This window comes from Lactuca saligna, chromosome 8 (assembly GCF_052625555.1).
Source record: "Lactuca saligna cultivar CGN05327 chromosome 8, ASM5262555v1, whole genome shotgun sequence".
Taxonomy (NCBI): domain Eukaryota; kingdom Viridiplantae; phylum Streptophyta; class Magnoliopsida; order Asterales; family Asteraceae; genus Lactuca; species Lactuca saligna.
Window position 1 is genome coordinate 132,064,346 of NC_136424.1, and position 19,965 is coordinate 132,084,310.

The window sequence follows — 19,965 nt, forward strand, 5'->3', positions numbered from 1 at the left end:
TTTGATTTATTCTACGCATACAATGAGGGCATTGTATGAAATAAGTGTGGGGTAGGGGTAGAAAAAGTAAATTATTAGGAAATTTGAAACTTGAAATATTTAATAATTAAATATAGTAATAATAATTTGAAGTGTAGTTGCTGGTGTTATATGGGATGATCCGATAAAAGTTCAAATGTTTAGTTGAGCCAATACACGTTATAGTGCATTTGTGGCCTCCTTTATTTTAGTGAAATCATGGAACAAAAACATAACCCTACTTGGTTTGAGGGATGCAATATGTTTAGCATCCTAAACTTGAAATGTATCCAGGAAAGCTACATCTTAACCAATAAAGGTTGAAGTTGAGCGCCCCTGCTTAAGCATGTAGGCTTTGAGTGAAAAAGTGAGGTACATGAAAAAAAAAAGAGAATTGCAAGAAAAGTTTGAAGAATTTTGGAGCAACTAAAGTGAAGATCAAAAGATCAAAATTCCGAAGAAATTCAAAAAGTTGAAGATACCAGAAATCAAATCAAACAAGGTGGTGAATTCAAAGAAATCAAAGATTAAATTATTAAGGAAGTGAAGAATTCAAAAGAGTTCCATAGTGGTATCATTAATTGTAATTCTAAATTATGTATGCTTGGGTTGCTCAACCAAAAATACTTTGAGGTTAATTGAGATTTATGCGGATGGATTCGGAGGGTTGCATAAAATGAGCATTGTTCGAAAGAAGTGGGCGAGTGTTTATGAAGATTGTGAGTATTTAAATTATGGGGGGCGGGGGGGGGGGGTACTTTAGGAAAATTTTAAACACAAATGCATGCGTTGAGGTCTTGGCATAATGGCTGAGCTGGAATCGGATCGTCCTATGTGATGTTAGTAATAAAGGGTTAAGTTTAGATTTGCTTGAGGGCAAGCAAAACCTAAGTGTGGGGTATTTTGATATTACCATATTTATACCTATTTTTAGGCAATATCTAAGTACATTTTTATTAATAAGTTGATAATATGTTTAGAATAATGATACTTATGACATTAAATTGTTATTTCCAGTCAATTAGAAGTATTTTCGAAGAGAGGGACCAAAAGCGACAATTTATAGAACATGGGAGACTTGGAACACAAGAGATGAATAAATCCATGAAAATTACTAAACCCACGACGTGGCATGAGTATTCTAGAAGATAAAGATCGCGTAAAGAAAAAGTCCTTGCCCGATACGGATTGCTTGGGGATCACGACGTGGCACGATATTTTTTGAGGATATTTAAGCAATCTTGGTTATGACGAATAGAGACTTTTGGTGGCTAGAGAAAGGGATTCCAGAAGGCGATTTTGAGCAGAAGAAAAGTCCTGGAGAGAAGCTTTCAACACCAAAAGAGTGAAGGTCTATAATTTAGGTTACTTATTTGTTACTTAGGAACATGTTTCAATATACTTTAATTTGTGTTAGTGTGTTAGCTGGTATTATGAGCAGCTGAATCTAGCTACTCTTGTTTAGCTAGATGAAGCTTCCAACTTATGAATAGCTTAATTTTTATGGATTTATTTAGTTGGTGAATTGCTTGTGTTGGATTTATAGTTACCTAGCATGCTTGTGTTTGTTTCTCTAGTTGCTTGATTCCATGTTCTGTGTAGCTTAGTGACCATTAACTGCATGAACTTGTTTACCTATTGATTTAGTGAAAATTAAATTATTAGAGCTAGGATTGACCAATCTTAGTTAGTAATTAGAGTAAATAAACATAGTTGTGTTAGAGAACGTGGATTGTGACTATAATTGCGTTTGTATAATAATTCTTACATAGCATATTCATGTTCATATTTAGCTCTGTGTTTAATTGTGTGTGACCATACGTAATTTGACATGAATTAATTAATTATTGGTAAAGTTAGACTTAAATTACTAATACAATTACAACCAACTTAATAATCCATAATTATTAGCTAGTCATAAGGACGAAGTGGATTCTAACTAGATAAGAGTGTTTTTACTTAATTGACTGAATTTGAGTTAAGTTCGTCTGATCTTGTAAAATCAAATAAAACCCTTTCTAAACTTGTTAATAATTAAGTTAATTTGATAGCAAGTAGATTAATTAGTAACACCGTTCCCTGTGATCGACACCCGACTTACCCAAGCTATACTGTAATCTGACTAGGTACACTGCTTATAAGTGCACAGTTAGTTTAAGTTTGTTAGGTTATAAATATTAAAATTAGTGGGTACTTTCGTGCACATCAGCTAGTTAGGATGAAACCTTGGAATATTTAATATTTGCATGTATAATAGAGAAAACATATATCCAACGTTTATAGGGTTGCATGTACACCATAGGAGAGTTAGAATGCTAAACGCCCAACACATACAACCCTCAATGTTGCGCATAAAACCAGCCATGCATGCATCAGGGGTGTCTCGGCGCTACGCTACGCGTAACTGGGAGTATGCACCGCGTACTCCTCAAACTTCCATTCCTCACTTCATTTGGTGTTAATCCATTATGACAAATGATACAACTACATATCTGAGCTAAATAAGGTCCATTACATCATAAAGTCGTGGACTTTAAGCCTTAGCATGGCTGAACAAGTCCCAAACTCACAAACTCTAACATTCTTAACATAAAGCTCCATAAAACTCATGCATGGAGAGATTTAGACGACTAAGCTCCCATTTTTATGAATGTTGACAACCAAATACACCTAAAAGGACAGGAATTATGCCGTGGAGTTCATCAAACTCACAAAGCTCCAAACTTGGGACATAAAACCCTGAAAATGGACCCAAAACATGAACTAACACAACAATGAGCAAGTTCTCAACTTGATACTTTTGGAAGATGCACCAACAGGGTAGAGTTTAGATCCAAGAGCTTGAAGCATAAGCTTTCCTTCTTTCAAAGCTCATTCTTCAGCAAAAGCTTCACAAGAACACTTAAATAAGCCACAAACACTCATACAAACAAGGAACACGAATTTAGGGTTTGAAGGAGGTTGGTGGCTGGAAGTGAGGCTATCATGCTGCTTAAATAGGGACACAAAATGGCATTAGGGTTTTACTCTGAGGCTAGTACGCCCAACGTACCCTCTTGTACGCCCAACGTACTAGCTGTCCTTTGCGATCATGCAAAGTACATGAGTACATTGCGCGTACACATGCATACGCCCCGCGTCCTCAATTGCCACATTTTTCTTAAATAAGGATTAGTCTTGAGAATTACATAAAAGATTAAGATCATCGAAGTATACCTCATTTCGGGATGTTACAAAAATTTTAAATTAAAAAAATTGAAAAAAAAATGAAATAAAAAATAATGGGTGCTATTATTTGGTGTTTTAGATTTCCACAAACAGTGTTATAAGACCATATATGATTAAGATAGTGAGATGACAACTATCAAATAGATTTATAAATATTGAAAAAGTGATAAGGCGTTGATTGTAAACTTCCCATTTTGATAATATTTAAAAAAAAATAAAAAAGTTAAAAAATGAATGGCATGCAAACAAATATATTAAGACAAGAAGAGCAGCAGAATGTTGGAAATGATACAATTGAAATGATACACTGAATATGAAACAAATCAGAACTAACAACCACCACACGATCTTAAAGTAGAAAAAAAAAAAAAAAAAAAAAAAAAAAAAAAAAAAAAAAAACACCTGACAGAAACAAGTAGAGGAAATGCTAACCAGCCAAACAGACGACCATGCTAGAAATAATACAATTAGACAACTAATCTCCTTCAACACAGGGAATTAACAAGAAAAATCAAACACCAATAGCACTCCAGTACATAATTAACACCTTCGAAACCCACCCACATTCTACAAAGGTAACAGTAATGCAACCAATCGGAGGCAACGCCAAGAGAACCAACTATCAGCTAAACTTCAACAGCAACCAGATTAAAATGACCAAAAGTATCCCTAGAAGCAACAACAAAAAACGGAATATCTAAGCTCAAAAGAACATTTCAAAACCCAACAAGTTGAGAGAGCTTACTTTAGTCAATCTTCAAATTGGTCTCTAACATCTCAAACATTTCTAACAGTATAGATAGTTTGAAGTAATGTTAGGGCAAACAGGATCATAGCCGCAATGACTGTCAACGTTTTCCAGGTAGTACTTCTATAAAGGCGTCTCAGTGCAATTAGAATGCTAGGCCAGCAACGATTGCAATATTCATCCAATCGTTTCCATTCCTCAGTGTAATAAAAATCCCGAAGGACAACACCATTGCAAATATTGTTGAAGAGATTTGTGACATCTTCAATGGCTCCCAGATTATGGTGAAGGACTTGTGACCTCACAAGCAACGAAACATCATCTTTACTGTCAATGAGCTTGTCCATGAGAAAGGCAAAAGAGGTAACATAATGACGACTTAATGGGTAGCACTGCTCATAGGCAATGAGATTCCTCAAGAACGACGAGGTGGAGTCCTTGATGTACAACACTGGAATTTTGAAATAGGTTTCTCGAGCAAATAGAGTACTCAACCCGGGAACAAGAGACGATTGTTCAAATTTCACTGCAAGCAGAGAATCTTCATCCGTTTGTGCCTTGAATGTGACTCCTGCACCAGCGATTTCAGTAGCAGAGTAAGAGATATTTGGGACTCGGCCTCGCATGGTAGCTCTGGGAGTGTAGCAGCTTTGGAGAAGCCCGAGGATATGACAATGTTTTACTGTTTCGTCAACTGTGGTAAGTTTACGAGTACTTAAAATATTCATATCCTTGAAGAAATAAAACACAAGGCCAGTTAACGAAGTCCGCTCCAAAGTGATCCTACACAATATTTCAAGAATAAAGAAAGGCATTTGATTTTCTAGAAGCAGCAAATCGTGTTGAATGTCACGCATCACCAGAATATTGTCGAAAATTGGATCACCCTCTCCAATTCCATACTTGAACCTGTAGAGAAGCTCAAGTATGAAACAACCATCAATAACCATCATTTTAGCCAGCTTGAAATCTTCATAGTTTGTAAGACTTGGTGCATAGCAAGCTCTTGCATGTGTTAGATTGCGAAGCACTTCTTGTACGCAGTCATAAGTTATTTGCTCTATATCCTTCTTCGTGGATTCCACAGTTCGACAAAATAATCGATACATGTAAGTCACTTTGTGCTCCTCCATAGCTTTAAGATGTTGGTCCTCTTTGTGAAGAGGACCAATTGAAGCTTTTCTAGGTGTATAGGCAGTTGGGTTGAGATTTCGAAGTGTATCGGGTACCATAAAAATTGTGACATTAGATTGCTCGGATTGATTATGTCTTACTGATTCACCTTCTATCAGTAATCTGATGGAATCGTGAACTTTTTTTCTGTAATCGTCAGCTTCTGTTCCCATATTAATGAATCCCGTATAGCTTGTTTCGTTGTTGCTAACCGCAAACCTCTATACAGATAGATCACAATAAAACTTGTTAGAAATTACGAGTTTGCAACGAGCGAATAATCAACTTATCATGGTTTATGTCTAGCAAAAACCTTGGTGGAAGATGTACCTTCAAGGTAGGTTTTCTATAGGCCCCATATATATAATTGACATAGTACAGTTGTGTGTGTTCACATTCACATATACAGATAGATCACAATAAAACTTACTACATCATTCCAAAAAAAAATTGTTTTATATATATATAAAAAAATATTTGTAAATATATTTTATGTTATTGTACCTTTAATTAAAGAGATTATATCATGCTTTTTAATACTTCGAATATTATGACTACATAAAATATTTATTGACAATGTTTGTACATCATATAAAAATTTCTAGCTCCGCCACTGGGCTGTCATATACGGACACAAGCGGCTATGGTCATCACGCCTCAGCTGTGATGCAAAGATCGTGCCGAAGTGAAGGGTTTTCATGATAGTTTATTATAAGGATTAACATTTTCACTACAAGGATACGGAGCTATGCCAACGACACCTATCCCCCACGAGGCATGTCATCGATGCAAGTCCGCCTATCCCGACGACATGCCATCGCCATACCTTTTGCATACTTTGACTAAATTCTTTTGACCATGATATCTGTGCCGACGACAAGTCATCGCTACAAGTCTGGCGAGAACGACAAAATTGTTCGCAGTATTTTAAAAGTCTATATCGACGACTTGTCGTCGGGATAAGTATCGAAAAATCTATTTTCCTTTTATTTGTATTCCATGTTCCAGAAATATAGTACAATGTAGTTTTGTGTAATCTATACCGACGACAAGTCGTCGGCATGACATGTGGCGATCCGCGTGAAACAGCTTTCCCGACGACAAGTCGTCGGTACAGGTTTTCTAGTTTTTGTTTGTTTCAACAAAAAATGGAACGTCGTCGTTTATATAGACCCTATACCGAAGACATGTCATCGGCATAGGGGTTTACCCTAAAAAAAAAAAAAGCAGTCTTCGTTCATTTATACACAACAACGGAGGACCATCTCCGACGAAAATCAACTTCTAAATTCCATAACCAACGATTAGCCCCAAGTAACGTATTTTCTACTCCTGTTTCGTTTTTTATTGTTGTGTGGTAATGATTTTTACCACGAATTTGGGTTTTTTTTTTTTTTTTTTGTGTTCAGAGTTTTTCACCGATGGTTAAGAGGTTTTGTTTCACCATTGTCCGTCTTCCACCGCCTCAGCCTTCCCCACCGACGAGTCGACCCTCCTTCCAGCTTCTCTCCTTCACCATCGTTCGTTTTTTTTATTGTAGGTAAGAAACTAATGGGTTTTTCATGTTTAACTTTTTTTTTTTTTTTTTTTTTTTCTGATTTTATGTATTTCCAGTGACCGCCAGCCACCACCGAAGGATCACCATCAAGTTTGGCAAACGGATTCTATCCATCACAGCAAGAAGAACGAAACACAATAAGAAATAGGTTAGTTTTTTTTTCTTCTAATTTTTATTGAAATTGAAATTGTATATATGTATAAGTTTATATGAAATTGAAATTGAAATTGATCCTCCTATGATTATAGAATTGTGTTGTTTGGTTGGTATATGTATGATTGTGTTGTTTGTTTGGTATATGTATGTTATTTATTTGTTTAGATACATATGAAATTGAAATTGTATGTATACAATGTTAATTTACTAGTGTAGGTTTATATGAAATCGAAATTTTGTATGATTGTGAAATATGTATGATTATGATCTCTGTTTAGGTTGATATGAAATTTTATGTATAAAATGTAAAATATGTATGATTGTGTTATTTGTTTAGTTTATTAGCTTGAGTGAATGAAGTGATAAAGTGCTTAATTTTTAAGTTAAAATGTTTGTTATTATGAACAAATGTTACTAATAGCAACACAAAACAAAATATAAAATATTTAAACTAATAAAAGTACGTTTATTGAGAACAAAGTTTATTCAGTAAAAAATATTTAAACTACAAAGGTTATTAATAGCAATATACTTTTTTTAGTTTGTTTATTAAAATATTTTATTTTTATTTCTATTTGATAGTTATAATATAAAACAAAATAATAAAACTAGGTTGCTATTAAAAGTACGGTGCTATAATAAAACAAAAAAAAAACAAAATAATATTGAAAGTACAATGCTGTAATTGAAAAAAATAAGATGTATATATATACTATAAATATGAATGAGAAATGAAAAATAGAATGCTTTAAACAAACTAATAAAAGTACATTGCTATAAAAGTACATTGACTCATTAATTTTTAGTTTACGTCTCTTATTTGTAATCATTTAGAGCCTAGAAATACCCGACCGAAATTGATTTCGAAATTAATTTCAAGTTATCCCTATTTTGGGACTGCTTTTTGTATATTGTATCTCATTTAGGATGTGAATATTTATTGCATGATTGTTTGGTTAAGAAAAATTTGGTTGATATTTTCTCCTTGCTCCTCGGGTATAAATTTCTTTGTATACTTGGGAGCCAATGGGAAATGCTGTCGATTTTTTCTCAAACAAACAATCATGCAATACACATTGACATATGAGATAAAGTATTCAAAAAGTGGGTTTAGAAGCCTACCCTTGTGAATACTCTATCAATTCCATCTGATTTCTACTTCCAATGTATATATTTCTTTATATACTTTTGAATACTCTATCCATTCCGTCCGTTTTTTTATCAAACAAAAAGTCATGCAATACACATTCACATATAGCCAAAATACAATTTAACTATGTATACAATGTAATTTTTAAAAATGAAGCAGTAATGACGATCGATAAGAGATGGATTCGTGAAAACCGAACGTTTCCCAAACTCTTGGAAGGTCTTAGAAACTTTATGGAGATTGCTAGGAAACATGTTGACTCTGAACACAAAGTGTGTTGTCCATGCGTAAAGTGTGTGAATATGCATCGACAGTTGTTGAGTACAGTTTATGCCCACATACATAACCGTGGGTTTCTAAAATCGTATACTATATGGATTCATCACGGTGAGAAGCGTCGTGTTTCGGATTTTTGCGTGACAACTCGACTCCAATAAACATTCCAACAACTAATGAGACGTTTGTAATTGATGATGGTATGGCGGAACAAAATACAAATGAAGAAAATACAGATGATGAAGGACGAGGTATGGACCCATAATTCGATGCTTTATTTGAGGAGCTCAATATCGAGTTATACCCTGATTGTGAGATGTCTTATTTAAAGTTTTTGGAAAGTTGTTTCATATTAAAGTGATCAATAAATTGACAAATATTTCGTTTGACCAACTTGTAGACTTGCTAAGAGTTGCTTTCCGGAAGAGCAAGATTCCAACTTTACATTATGAAGCTAAGAGTTGCGAAAGATAGGGTTAGGATTTCAGTCTATACATGCTTACAAATATGATTATGCTTTGTTTTGGAAGTAGAATGATTCCAAGTTGAATTGCCCGATTTGTAATGAGAGTGGATGGGTGGACACAACCACAAAGGAGAAACGAGTACCACAAAAAGTGTTGTGGTACTTTCCTGTAACTCCAAGACTTCGACAGATGCATAGTTCTAGATTCAGAGCTAATGATATGATTTGGCATAATATTGGAATATCAACAGATGGTATGATGTATCATTCAGTAGATGGAAAGTTATGGAAAGAATTTGATAAAAGATATCCAAAGTTTGCCAAAGAACCTAGAAATGTTCGTCTAGGTTTAGCTGTTGATGGCTTTAATCCATTCGGCAACTTTAATAAAAATTATAGTATTCGGATTGTTATATTGACTACTTACAATACACCACCATGGATATGTATGAAAGAGTCTTCTTTCATGCTAACTTTACTGATTCCTGGCCCTAGATCACCCAAAAAGGATACTGATGCTTACTTGAAAACTTTGGTGGATGAGTTGAAAATGTTGTGGGCCGAAGGATTCCAAATGAGAGATGCATCAACCAACACTGTATTCAATATGTGTGCGATGTTATTATGGACTATCAATGATTTCCCAGTATGTAGCAGTCTATCTGGATGGAGTGGTCATGGTTATCTAGCATTCCCTACTTGTAACGAAGACACATCTTCCATTTATGTGACCAACAAGATGTCTTATGTTGGTCACAGATGATTCTTGAATATAAACCATAGTTGGAGGGAAAGTCTACTGTTTGATGGTCCACCTGAGACAAGACCACGTCCTAGACGATTCAGTAATGCAACTATATTAAAGCAAGTAAATTGTCTCTCTAATTGAGTTCTAAGGAAACATTCTGATTATGGGGGTAAAAAAAGAAAGTGTGATGGCGAAAGAAAAAGTGAGAGTTAAATTGGATGAAACGAAGTATCTTCTTTGAGCTTGAGTATTGTTCTTCCCTCGACCTAAAACACAATTTCAATGTTATGCATGTTTCAAAGAATGTGAATTAGTGTGTGTTAAGTACTACACTAATGAAAGATAAAAGAAAAGACAAAAAAAAAAGCAAGAATTGACTTGAAAAATATGGGCATTCGACTAGATCAATGGCCAAAAGAGATAGTCAAGAAGATGAAGAAACACAAAAATGAAGACAACAAGAAGAAAGAAATACTCCCACATGCTTCTTACTCTTTCAAACCAATTGATCGTCAACGTTTCTTTTAATTCATTAAAGGAGTGAGAATACCTGATGGTTTTGGATCAAACTTTAAGAAGAAGGTTAATGATACCGAATCAAATTTGGTTGGGTTGAAGTCTCAAGATCATTACGTCCTCATGCAACATTTTCTACCTATAGGGGTTCGAGCATGTCTACCACCAAATGTTTCAAGAACAATCATTGACATGTCTACATTCTTTAAAAAAATTGTTTACAATCATTGGATGTTAACAATATGAGAAATGCTAAAACAGAAGTGGTGTAGATCTTATGTAATCTTGAGTTGATATATCTTCCATCATTTTTCGACATAATGAATCATCTTATTCTTCATTTACCTGATGAAGCCATTCTTGGAAGGCCTGTACACACGAGATGGATGTATCCTTTTGAAAGATATATGAAAAAACTTAAAATTATGTCAGAAACAAAGTCAAACCAGAAAGTTCAATAGCAGAGGGTAATGTTGCAGATGAAGCTTTGAAATTTTGCTCTATGTATATTGAGGTTATGAAAACTAAATTCAACCATGCTGATAGAAATGATGATCCCGACCTTCCAAAAAGGCAATTTATTGTGTTCTCATCACAATGTCGAATAATGTCGGCTAAGAAAATTGTTGAACTTTGTAAAGATGCCAAAAAATCATTGCATTAGTTTGTACTAAAGAATTGCGATGAGGATGAGATAAGAAGCTACATATCGTAAGTTCCTGATCTATTAACTACATTTTCGACAGTGTTATAAAATATTTTAACTATTCTAATTATTTTTTCGCATATTCAATGAATTCAAATCAGAATTGCCTAAAAGTGATTTCAAAATGGAATTTCCTTCATGATTCAAAGAAAAGGTAAGCATGTTATATATTTATAATCTAAAACTAATTTGTTACATAAACATACAATCTTATATTTCCTTACAAATTTATTATCTCTAAAAAGATATGCCTTCAGACTGTACTGACGAATTAAAGGCGTTGGCATATGGACCGTTGCGTGTATATTCTTACACTGCGTGCATAGTAAATGGTGTTCAATTTTTCATCAATAGTCGTGATCTCTGACACACTACTCAAAATAGTGGTGTTGTTACATTTGGAGAAGACGGTATACCATTCTATGGTCAATCAGAAAAGATCATAGAGTTGCATTATTTATATGGTGAATCAGTTGCACTCTTTCGTGGTAAATGGTTAAATGCGTCATTACGTAATGGATGTTTAAAGACTATAAATAATATGGTTCTTATCTGTAACATCCCAATTTTCAAAGCCAAAAATTTCATTTTGATATATAACAATTTAGAATAACATTTATAAGAAAACATCCTCATGTTACTTCATATCATAAAACCATAATCACATGTCTTAAAAGCATCTCATGAAATAGTAATAATGTTAGAGTACAATCCCAAGAATCTTATAATGCGGAAATCTTGTGTGTCTGTGTGTGTGATACGCTGCTACCATGCCGGCAAGTTCCCCTTTGATGAAGAGGTACCTGAAAACAAAATTGAAAACTATAAGCACAAATTTTAGTGAGTTCCCCCATCATACCACATACCACATAACTTGCATATTGTCAGGAAATTTCGAGGTGCCCGACCTACCCTGTCTGGCAATTATGGGGTGCTAACCTACCCTATCTGACATTTTTGGGGTGTCGACCTACTCTATATGGCATTTATGGGGTGCCGACCGACCCTTCGGTTTATCTCAACCGGCTACAAGGACTATTCCACCCCTTACACCAGATAATAACATAGCATAAACATATTGCCAAGCATATCTGGGATGCCCGACCTACCCTTCAAGCCTTCCAACCGTAATAGAAGGACTATTCCCCCTACTACCTAACATCATATCATGCTAGTACATAATCATAAAAATAGCACATATCAGATAATTATCACGAAGACAATCATCTATACTATAACTATTACTAGTGGGCCGACCTTCATGCCTAAGATCCGCTTCTACTAGAAGGTAACCCACCTAAATGTCGTGAAGTGTCTGAACTGTCCTCGATGATGGGATCAACTCCTCTCAACTCGTACACATAACAACCTTCCTTAATTACCATTTCATACTCATAACCCTTTCGAGGGTCAACTCTGCTCAAAGTCAAAGTCAAGGTCAACACCCTACTCTTTGAGTCTTTCAAGAACTCGTTGAGTTCTCCTTCATACAAAATCAAGACCTTTTTCTCATGACTCATCGAGCTCATCCTTGAACTCGGTGAGTCCTTCTTCATACAAGTTGAAGTGTGTAGCCATTGACTATCAGAGTTCTTCCTTGAACTCGTCGAGTTCTTCTTCATATAAGTTGGGACATTGCCTTGAACTCGTTGAGTTCATCCTTGAACTTGTCGAGTTCATCATTAAACTCGTCGAGTTCTTTGATCTTAAAGTTCATATATTCTTGCATCTTGTTGAGTCCTCTTTTAGACTCAACCAGATTGCTCAGAAATAGAAAAGGTTGGGGAACCATGACCCGACTCACTGAATCCTATGAGCGAATCGATGAGTCCCCCAATGTCCAAGTCCATACAGTTGATTTCAGTTAGTCTTAATTCATCAAGAACATAGATTTGACCTCCTAGGATTGATATAGCATGTAAAGTTACAAACTTTACGTGCATACATGGGTTAACTAGCTCATAAGGACCTAAAATGAGGTCTACAAGGTGCACGGGGCTCCCATGGCGATAAAGTTGGCAACTTTATGTCATAGTAACCCTTCAAGGTTCAAGATTTGTAGTACAACCCCATTTATACACACAATCTTGAATATGGCTTCCGTAAGACATAGAAAAGTTAGAAAATAGCCCTAAATAAAGATCTAAGAAATGAATAGTCAAGGTATCAACTTTATACATCAAATGAGCTGGGAATGTGCCATAACCTCTAGATCTACTTGCTTTCTCTTGATCTCCCAATCTTTTTCCTTCTTCTCAAGCTTCAAAGACACACAAATGGCATAAAAATTCCAAGAACACTCAATATTCGATTATGGTTTTGTGAAGAGAGTCTGAGGGTGATGGAGAGTGGAGTGGAGACCCTATAAGTTGTTTAAATAGAGTGCAACCCTCAAATTTAGGGTTTCATCCAGACAGGTCTGCTCGTCGATTCAGGGATTCCGAATCGGCGAATAGAGTCTTCCACCCGCGTCCAAATTTCGCATCTACTCGACAAGTTGGGCATCCAACTCTTTGAGTCCCAGCATAAAAATTCAAAAATTATATTAAAAATATGTACCGGGAATCGGGCATTACAACTCTCCCCCACTTATTTTAGACTTCGTCCTCGAAGTTTACTGCTGCATCTAGAAAAAGCTTAGGGTAGTGTTCTCTCATTTCGTCCTCCGGTTCCCAGGTCCATTCTGAGCCCTTGGGATGCTGTCATTGCACCTTCACCAGATCAACCCTCTTGTTCCATAGATCCTTCGAATTCCTTTCGAAGATAGCTATTGGTCGCTCAATGTAGTTCATACTGTCATCCACCTAAATATCCTCTAGGGGCACCATAGCAGAGTCGTCTACCAGGCACCTCTGCGGCTGGGAGATGTGAAAAGTATTGTGAATCTGGCTAAGATCGGCTGGTAGATCCAGTCTATACGCCACCTTGCCTGCCAGGGCTGCAACCCTGAAAGGACCAATGTACCTTGGGCCCAACTTACCCCACTTCCTGAACCGGATAACACCTTTCCACGGTGACACCTTCAGGAAGACCATATCCTCGACCTGCAACTCCAGGTCCGAACGACGCTTGACGACATAACTTTTTTGCCTACTCTGAGCAGTCTGAAGCCTGCTCCAAACCTATTGGATCCTCTCTGTTGTTTTGAGTACCACTTTGGTAATCCCCATGACCCTCTGCCCATCCTCACCCCAACATATCGTGGTTCTACACTTCCTCTCGTATAACATCTCAAAGGACAATGGTCAATACTCGCGTGGTAGCTATTATTGAAGGAAAACTCTGCCATGGGAAAGTAGGTATCCTAACTACCACCGAAGTCTAAAACGCGTGCCCGCATTATATACTCCAAGTTTAGATGGTCTGCTCACTCTAAGCGGTGCTGAAGTACAGATGAGTACCCAACTCATCGTGAAACTTCTTCCAAAATTCAGAATTGAACCGCACGTGTCTGTCATAAACCATGGAGACTGACACTCCGTGTCATGCTACTACCTCTCTAATGTAGATGTTGGCCAGCTTCTCAGCCAAAATACTCTCCTGGATCGAAATGAAGTGGGTGCACTTGGTCAATCGATCCACGATAACTCAAATTGAATCCACTCCCCATGCGGTCCTGGGAAGCTTCGTGATGAGATCCATAGTTATGTTTTCCCATTTCCACATATGGATATCCAATAGCTATGTCTTTCTGTGAGGCCTCTGGTGCTCCGCCTTGACTTTCCTGCGGGTTAGGCATCTCTCAATGTACCAGGCTACATCCCGCTTCATTTAGGGCCACCAATAATCAGGGCGAAGATGTCTGTACATCTTCTTCTCCCCGTGATGGATACAAAACCTGGATTTATGGGCGTCATCCATCAAAATTTGTCGTACCCCACCCCAATATGGAATCCAGAACCTCCCGTGCAAGGTCAGCAAACTTCAGCTATCATAGTTGAACGAGGCCACCTGGCCTATGCCCGCACGCACTTCTGGTGCTCCTCCTTCATACCCTCAACCTGCGCCTCTCAGATCCGCTCAAAAAGTGGAGTCACAACCATCATCCTCAAGAAAATATCTCTAATCGGGGCTGCCTTGCGATTAAGCACATCGGCCATAATGTTGGCTGTCTTTGGGTGGTAGAGGATCTCACAATCGTAATCCTTCACCACATCTAGCCACCGATGTTGCCTTATGTTTAGATTCGTCTGGTCTATGAGGTACCTCAAACTCTTGTGGTCCATGTAAATGCTACATTGGACCCCATAGAGGTAGTGTCGCCAAATCTTGAGGGTGAAGACAACCACTCCGAACTCTAGATCGTGTGTCGGGTAGTTCGCCACGTAAGGCATCAACTGCCTCAAGGATTAGGCGATAACATGCCCTATCTGCGTCAATACCACACCCAAACCTAAAATAGACACATCACAGTATACTACTAAATCATCCACGCCCTCTGGCAGGGATAGGATTAGCGCCTTGCACAACCTCTATCTCAATGTCTCAAAAGTCGCCTGCTGCTCAGGCCCCAGCGAAAGACCACGACATTCTTCGTTCAACTGGGTCAAGGGTACAACTATCTTGGAAAAGTCCTGAATGAATCTCCAGTAATAGCTTGCCAATCCCAGGAAACTCCCATCTCATCACCGCCTCCACTTTGGTTGGGTCGACGAAAATACTGTTCTGGTTGATAAGGTGCCCAAGATACTACACGTCGTGCAACCAGAACTCACACTTGGAGAACTTGGCGTACAATCTCTCCATCCTCAAGGTATCTAACAACTCTCGCAAGTCCTCCTCGTGCTGCTCCTGCATCTTGGAATAAACCAAGATGTCATCAATGAAAACTATCACAGACTGATCCAACATCGGTCTAAATATGTGGTTCATGAGGTCCATGAATGCAGAAGGAGAATTGGTGAGCCCAAAGGGCATCACCATGAACTCGTAGTGGCCATAGCGAGTCTAAAAAGTAGTCTTATATACATCATCGGCTCTTACTCTCATCTGATGGTAGCCTGAATGCAAGTTTATCTTGGAAAACCAAGATTCCTCCCATAGCTGGTCGAAGAGATCATCAATCCTCAGGAGGGGGTAATGATTCTTCACCGTTACCTTGTTCAGCTCCCGGTAATCTATACACATCCGATGCGACCCATCCTTCTTCTTCAAAAACAGGATCGGGGCTCCCTAGGGTGAACTGCTTGGTCTAATGAATCCCATGTCTAACAGCTCCTGTAGCTGTGTAGACAACTCCTGCATCTCTGGAGGAGCTAACCGATATGGTGCCTTTTCTATCGGAGCCACACTAGGGACCAAGTCGATCCTGAAATCTACTTGTCTATCTGGAGGTATCCCAGGCAACTCATCTGGGAATACGTCCGAGTACTCTCACACCACTGGTACATCACTCACAATCGCCTTACCCGCCTCCCGGGTATCCATAACGTAAATGACATACCCTACGCAACCCTACTGAAGGTAGTAGCCAGCCCTCTTTACTGAGCATAAATCTGATCCATGTTGTGGCCTATTGCCCTGAATCACTAGGCGCCCCCACATGGGTTCCTGACCCATACAAACTATTGTGCGCAGTCGATTATTGCCCCATTACGACTCAACCAGTCCATGCCTATGATAACCTTGTTCCCATGCAACAGAGTGGGAACCATGTCTACTAGGTAGCTCCTCATACAGTCTTAAAACACAATCTCTGAAAACCTCTGATGCTCGTACTGATCGGTTTTCAGCAATATTGACCTCTAAAGGGGAATCCAACATCCCTGAGGAGTCAGGGAACCTCTTGCTAAGTGCAAGAGAGGCAAATGATCAGGTAGCTCCCAAATCGAATAAGATTTGGACTGGGATACTGTTCACATGGAACGATCCTAAAGAAACATATAAAACAAATACATAAATATAATAAAAGACATATAACAAGAGCTAGGGAGAAGAAAACATAATCGTCACCACATTGGGTGTGGAATACACCTCCATAGTAGTCAACTGTAAGGCTCGTCTCCTCACCACCGGAGTATCTATCTTGCCATGTCGGCCATCTGTAAGTCGCAGGGTAGCTGGAGATGACGCCGCCACTGGTGCTGCTGCTGCTGTCAATCTCGAGCAGTTGGCATTTTTATGGCCCTTCTGATTACAGTGAAAATAAATCAGGTCTGTCGTGTAGAATGTGGGGGTTGGGACAGTACAATCTTTGCTAAAGTGCCCGGTCTTTCCGTAATTGTAGCAGCTCGATGATCCCAATCTACAAACTCCCTTATGCAGGCTGCCGCATTTCCTGCAGCGGCTCTGGCTCGGATGGCCCTTCTGTTGGGTTTTGAGCATTCTAACACTTCCTAAGTGTACATGCAACCCTAATAACCTTGGATCTATGTTTGTCTAATTATCATGTAAAGTTGAATTCCAAGGCTATATTCCTATCTAGCATACATGGGGAACAATTTTAACTTGAATGATAGATAGAATAAATTACCTTGTTGTTGCTTATGTTCCTTGAAACCTTATGAGCCTAGCACCCCAAGTGTGATGCCTCAAATGCTTCACACAACACCAAATGCTCTTGGAAAGACTTTTGAGAGAATGCACACTTCTTGAAATCGGCCTAGCCCTCTTGTTTCCTTAGTGTAGCCGATTTTGGTGGAGAATATGATTCTTATATAGTGTTGACACATCTAGGGTTACACCATCTAAACCCTAATGTGTCATGACTCTTCATTTCCATGACCCATGGGTTTGTAACTCCCATGGAGCATCCATGGAGCATCCTATGGGTGGAACCCAACTTGATAATCCATGGAGCCTCTTAGCCCACTATACAAGATATGGATGATTTACATAATCAACCCATATATTTAATTAGTTCTCTTTTTGATCACTTAATTAATTCTAAATTAATTCTTGATCAAACTAATAAAATAATATTATTAATATATTAGAACTTATAATATATTAATAATCTCCAAGTGTTATTTCTGTCATTTAGTCTATCCAATTGCATGGTGCCATGCAACCAAAATGGACCCTGCCGGGTCGGGTCAAGTATATACCAGAAATAGTTATGGACTTAGACACCTTATCCAACAGTCTCCCACTTGGATAAGTCTAGTAACTATTACTGCAAGTATGACTTCAGGAACCGATCGGTAATCGTAGCTCTTTTCAAGGTTTCTCGGAACTGAGAAGATGATGGTAAGCCATTTAAGATAAGTGATCATATAATCCTCTATTCTAGATATTAGTCGGAAAAATACATGGAACAATGTCTTACTTATTGTCCAACAGTTTGTTTCTCGATTTCCGATTTGTTTGACAAAGAACTTAATTGAACACATCAACTTAGTTCTGACCGGGCCCGGTACATAGGTCAAAACAAAATCATCGAGGGGCCCAGATATCAGCTTCTAATCCAAGAAGGAACAGATAAACTTTGACTCATATGTTTGTTCTACCACTCATTGAATTACACACAAGAGCACGATTTATAACATCGAGTTACCAATGCGTTTTCGTACAATCAATGCGTAACCAACTTGTAAGTAACAAATCATATCTCTAGGTTTGAAGACTTATATGATATTACCGTCTCACGATCACTCGAGATAAAATTCCATGAAGTGATTCCAGTGAGCGTGGGTTGAGTCCAATGCTTAGAGCTTATGAGCACTCATGATTGTTGTAGCCTTGTCTAACACCTTAGACCTTTGCAAGCAAGCATGACAGTCTTGATTCATACCTACTTCCGACATATGACCGACTGTGGAGGTTTGAATAATATGTTATACCAAACAAAATTATTCTGGAAGTCAAAACATGCAAAAGAAATATAGTAAACGATTGACAAGAGATAGCAACACTTTACTCATAAGTAAAACACCTTTTATTCATCATCTAATGTCAATTACACTTTACAAATTTCGAGGTTATCTAACTACTAAATCTAAGATCATCCTTCAGCCCTATGCTCCGAGCATGCTGGAGATGCTTAACCCGAGTCAGTCCCTTCGTGAGGGGATCTGCTGGGTTCTCATCCGATGATACCCTCTTTGCCACGAGGAGTCCTTCTTCTATTCGATGTCTAATAAAATGGTATTTTCTATCGATGTGTTTGGATCTCTCGTGATCCCTTGGTTCCTTGGCTAAGGCAACAACGCTTTCACTATCACAGAAAATTTCCATTGGCTCTTTAATAGCTGGTACAACTCCAAGGTCTCCGATGAAGTTCTTTAGCCATATAGCCTCTTTTTCCGCCTCGCTCGCTGCAATATACTCTAATTCGCAAGTTGAATCAGTCATTGTCTCTTGCTTGGAACTCTTCCAAGAAATTGCTCCTCCGTTTAGGGTAAAGACCCAGCCCGACTGAGAGCGGAAATTATCTGTATCAGGCTAAAAGCTAGCATCACTATACCCTGCAACTCTCAAGTCATCACTCCCACTGAGCGTAAGAACCCAGTCCTTAGTCCTTCGTAGGTACTTGAGAATATTCTTTACCGCAGTCCAGTGTGCCTTCCCAGGGTTCCCCTGAAACCTGCTAACCATGCTCAGGGCAAAGGCTACATCAGGTCGAGTACACGTCATAGCATACATGATCGATCCTACAGCCGAAGCATAAGGTATTCGACTCATTTCTGCTATCTCAGCCTCAGTGCTAGGGCTTTGTATCTTACTCAATTTGGTGTTACTCTGGATGGGTAACTCTCCTTTCTTGGAGTCCTGCATGTTGAATCTTTTTAGCACCTTATCCAAGTAGGTACTCTGACTAAGTCCAATTAGTCTTTTACTCCGATCTCTCAATATCCTTATCCCTAAAATATAGGCAACTTCACCAAGGTCCTTCATAGCGAAACACTTCCCAAGATAGGACTTTACTTCCTACAGTGTTGGAATGTCGTTTCCTATGAGTAGTATGTCATCCACATACAATACCAAAAAGCTAACTATACTCCCACTAGTCTTGACATACACACAAGATTCATCTTCACTCCTAGAAAAGCCAAATTCGTTGACCTTTTCATCAAAGCAAAGATTCCATCTACGAGGTGCTTTCTTTAATCCATAGATGGATTTTTCAAGCTTACACACTCTATTAGGGTACTCGCTGCTGACAAAACCTTCTGGCTGACTCATGTAAACATCTTCAGCCAACATTCCATTAAGGAAAGCGGTTTTGACATCCATTTGCCAAATTTCATAGTCATGAAATGCGGCTATGGCTAACATAACCCT

At 38.1% G+C, this 19,965-nt stretch overlaps 1 protein-coding gene across 1 annotated transcript; it reads right to left on the minus strand.

Annotated features, from left to right (window-relative positions):
• Positions 1–3,753: 3,753 nt before the first annotated feature.
• Positions 3,754–5,485, minus strand: LOC145008402 (UPF0481 protein At3g47200-like). The gene is made up of 2 exons (XM_078967031.1): positions 3,992–5,485; positions 3,754–3,915 (listed from the first exon to the last, which is right to left on the minus strand). Exon 1 carries the CDS (start codon positions 5,338–5,340, stop codon positions 4,024–4,026), a length of 1,317 nt encoding a protein of 438 aa, XP_078823157.1. The 5' UTR covers positions 5,341–5,485; the 3' UTR covers positions 3,754–3,915; positions 3,992–4,023.
• Positions 5,486–19,965: the final 14,480 nt, after the last annotated feature.

Excerpts from the sequence above, each read along its gene's own strand:
- LOC145008402 (XM_078967031.1), bottom strand. The coding sequence starts at position 5,340 with ATGGGAACAGAAGCTGACGATTACAGAAAAAAAGTTCACGATTCCATC.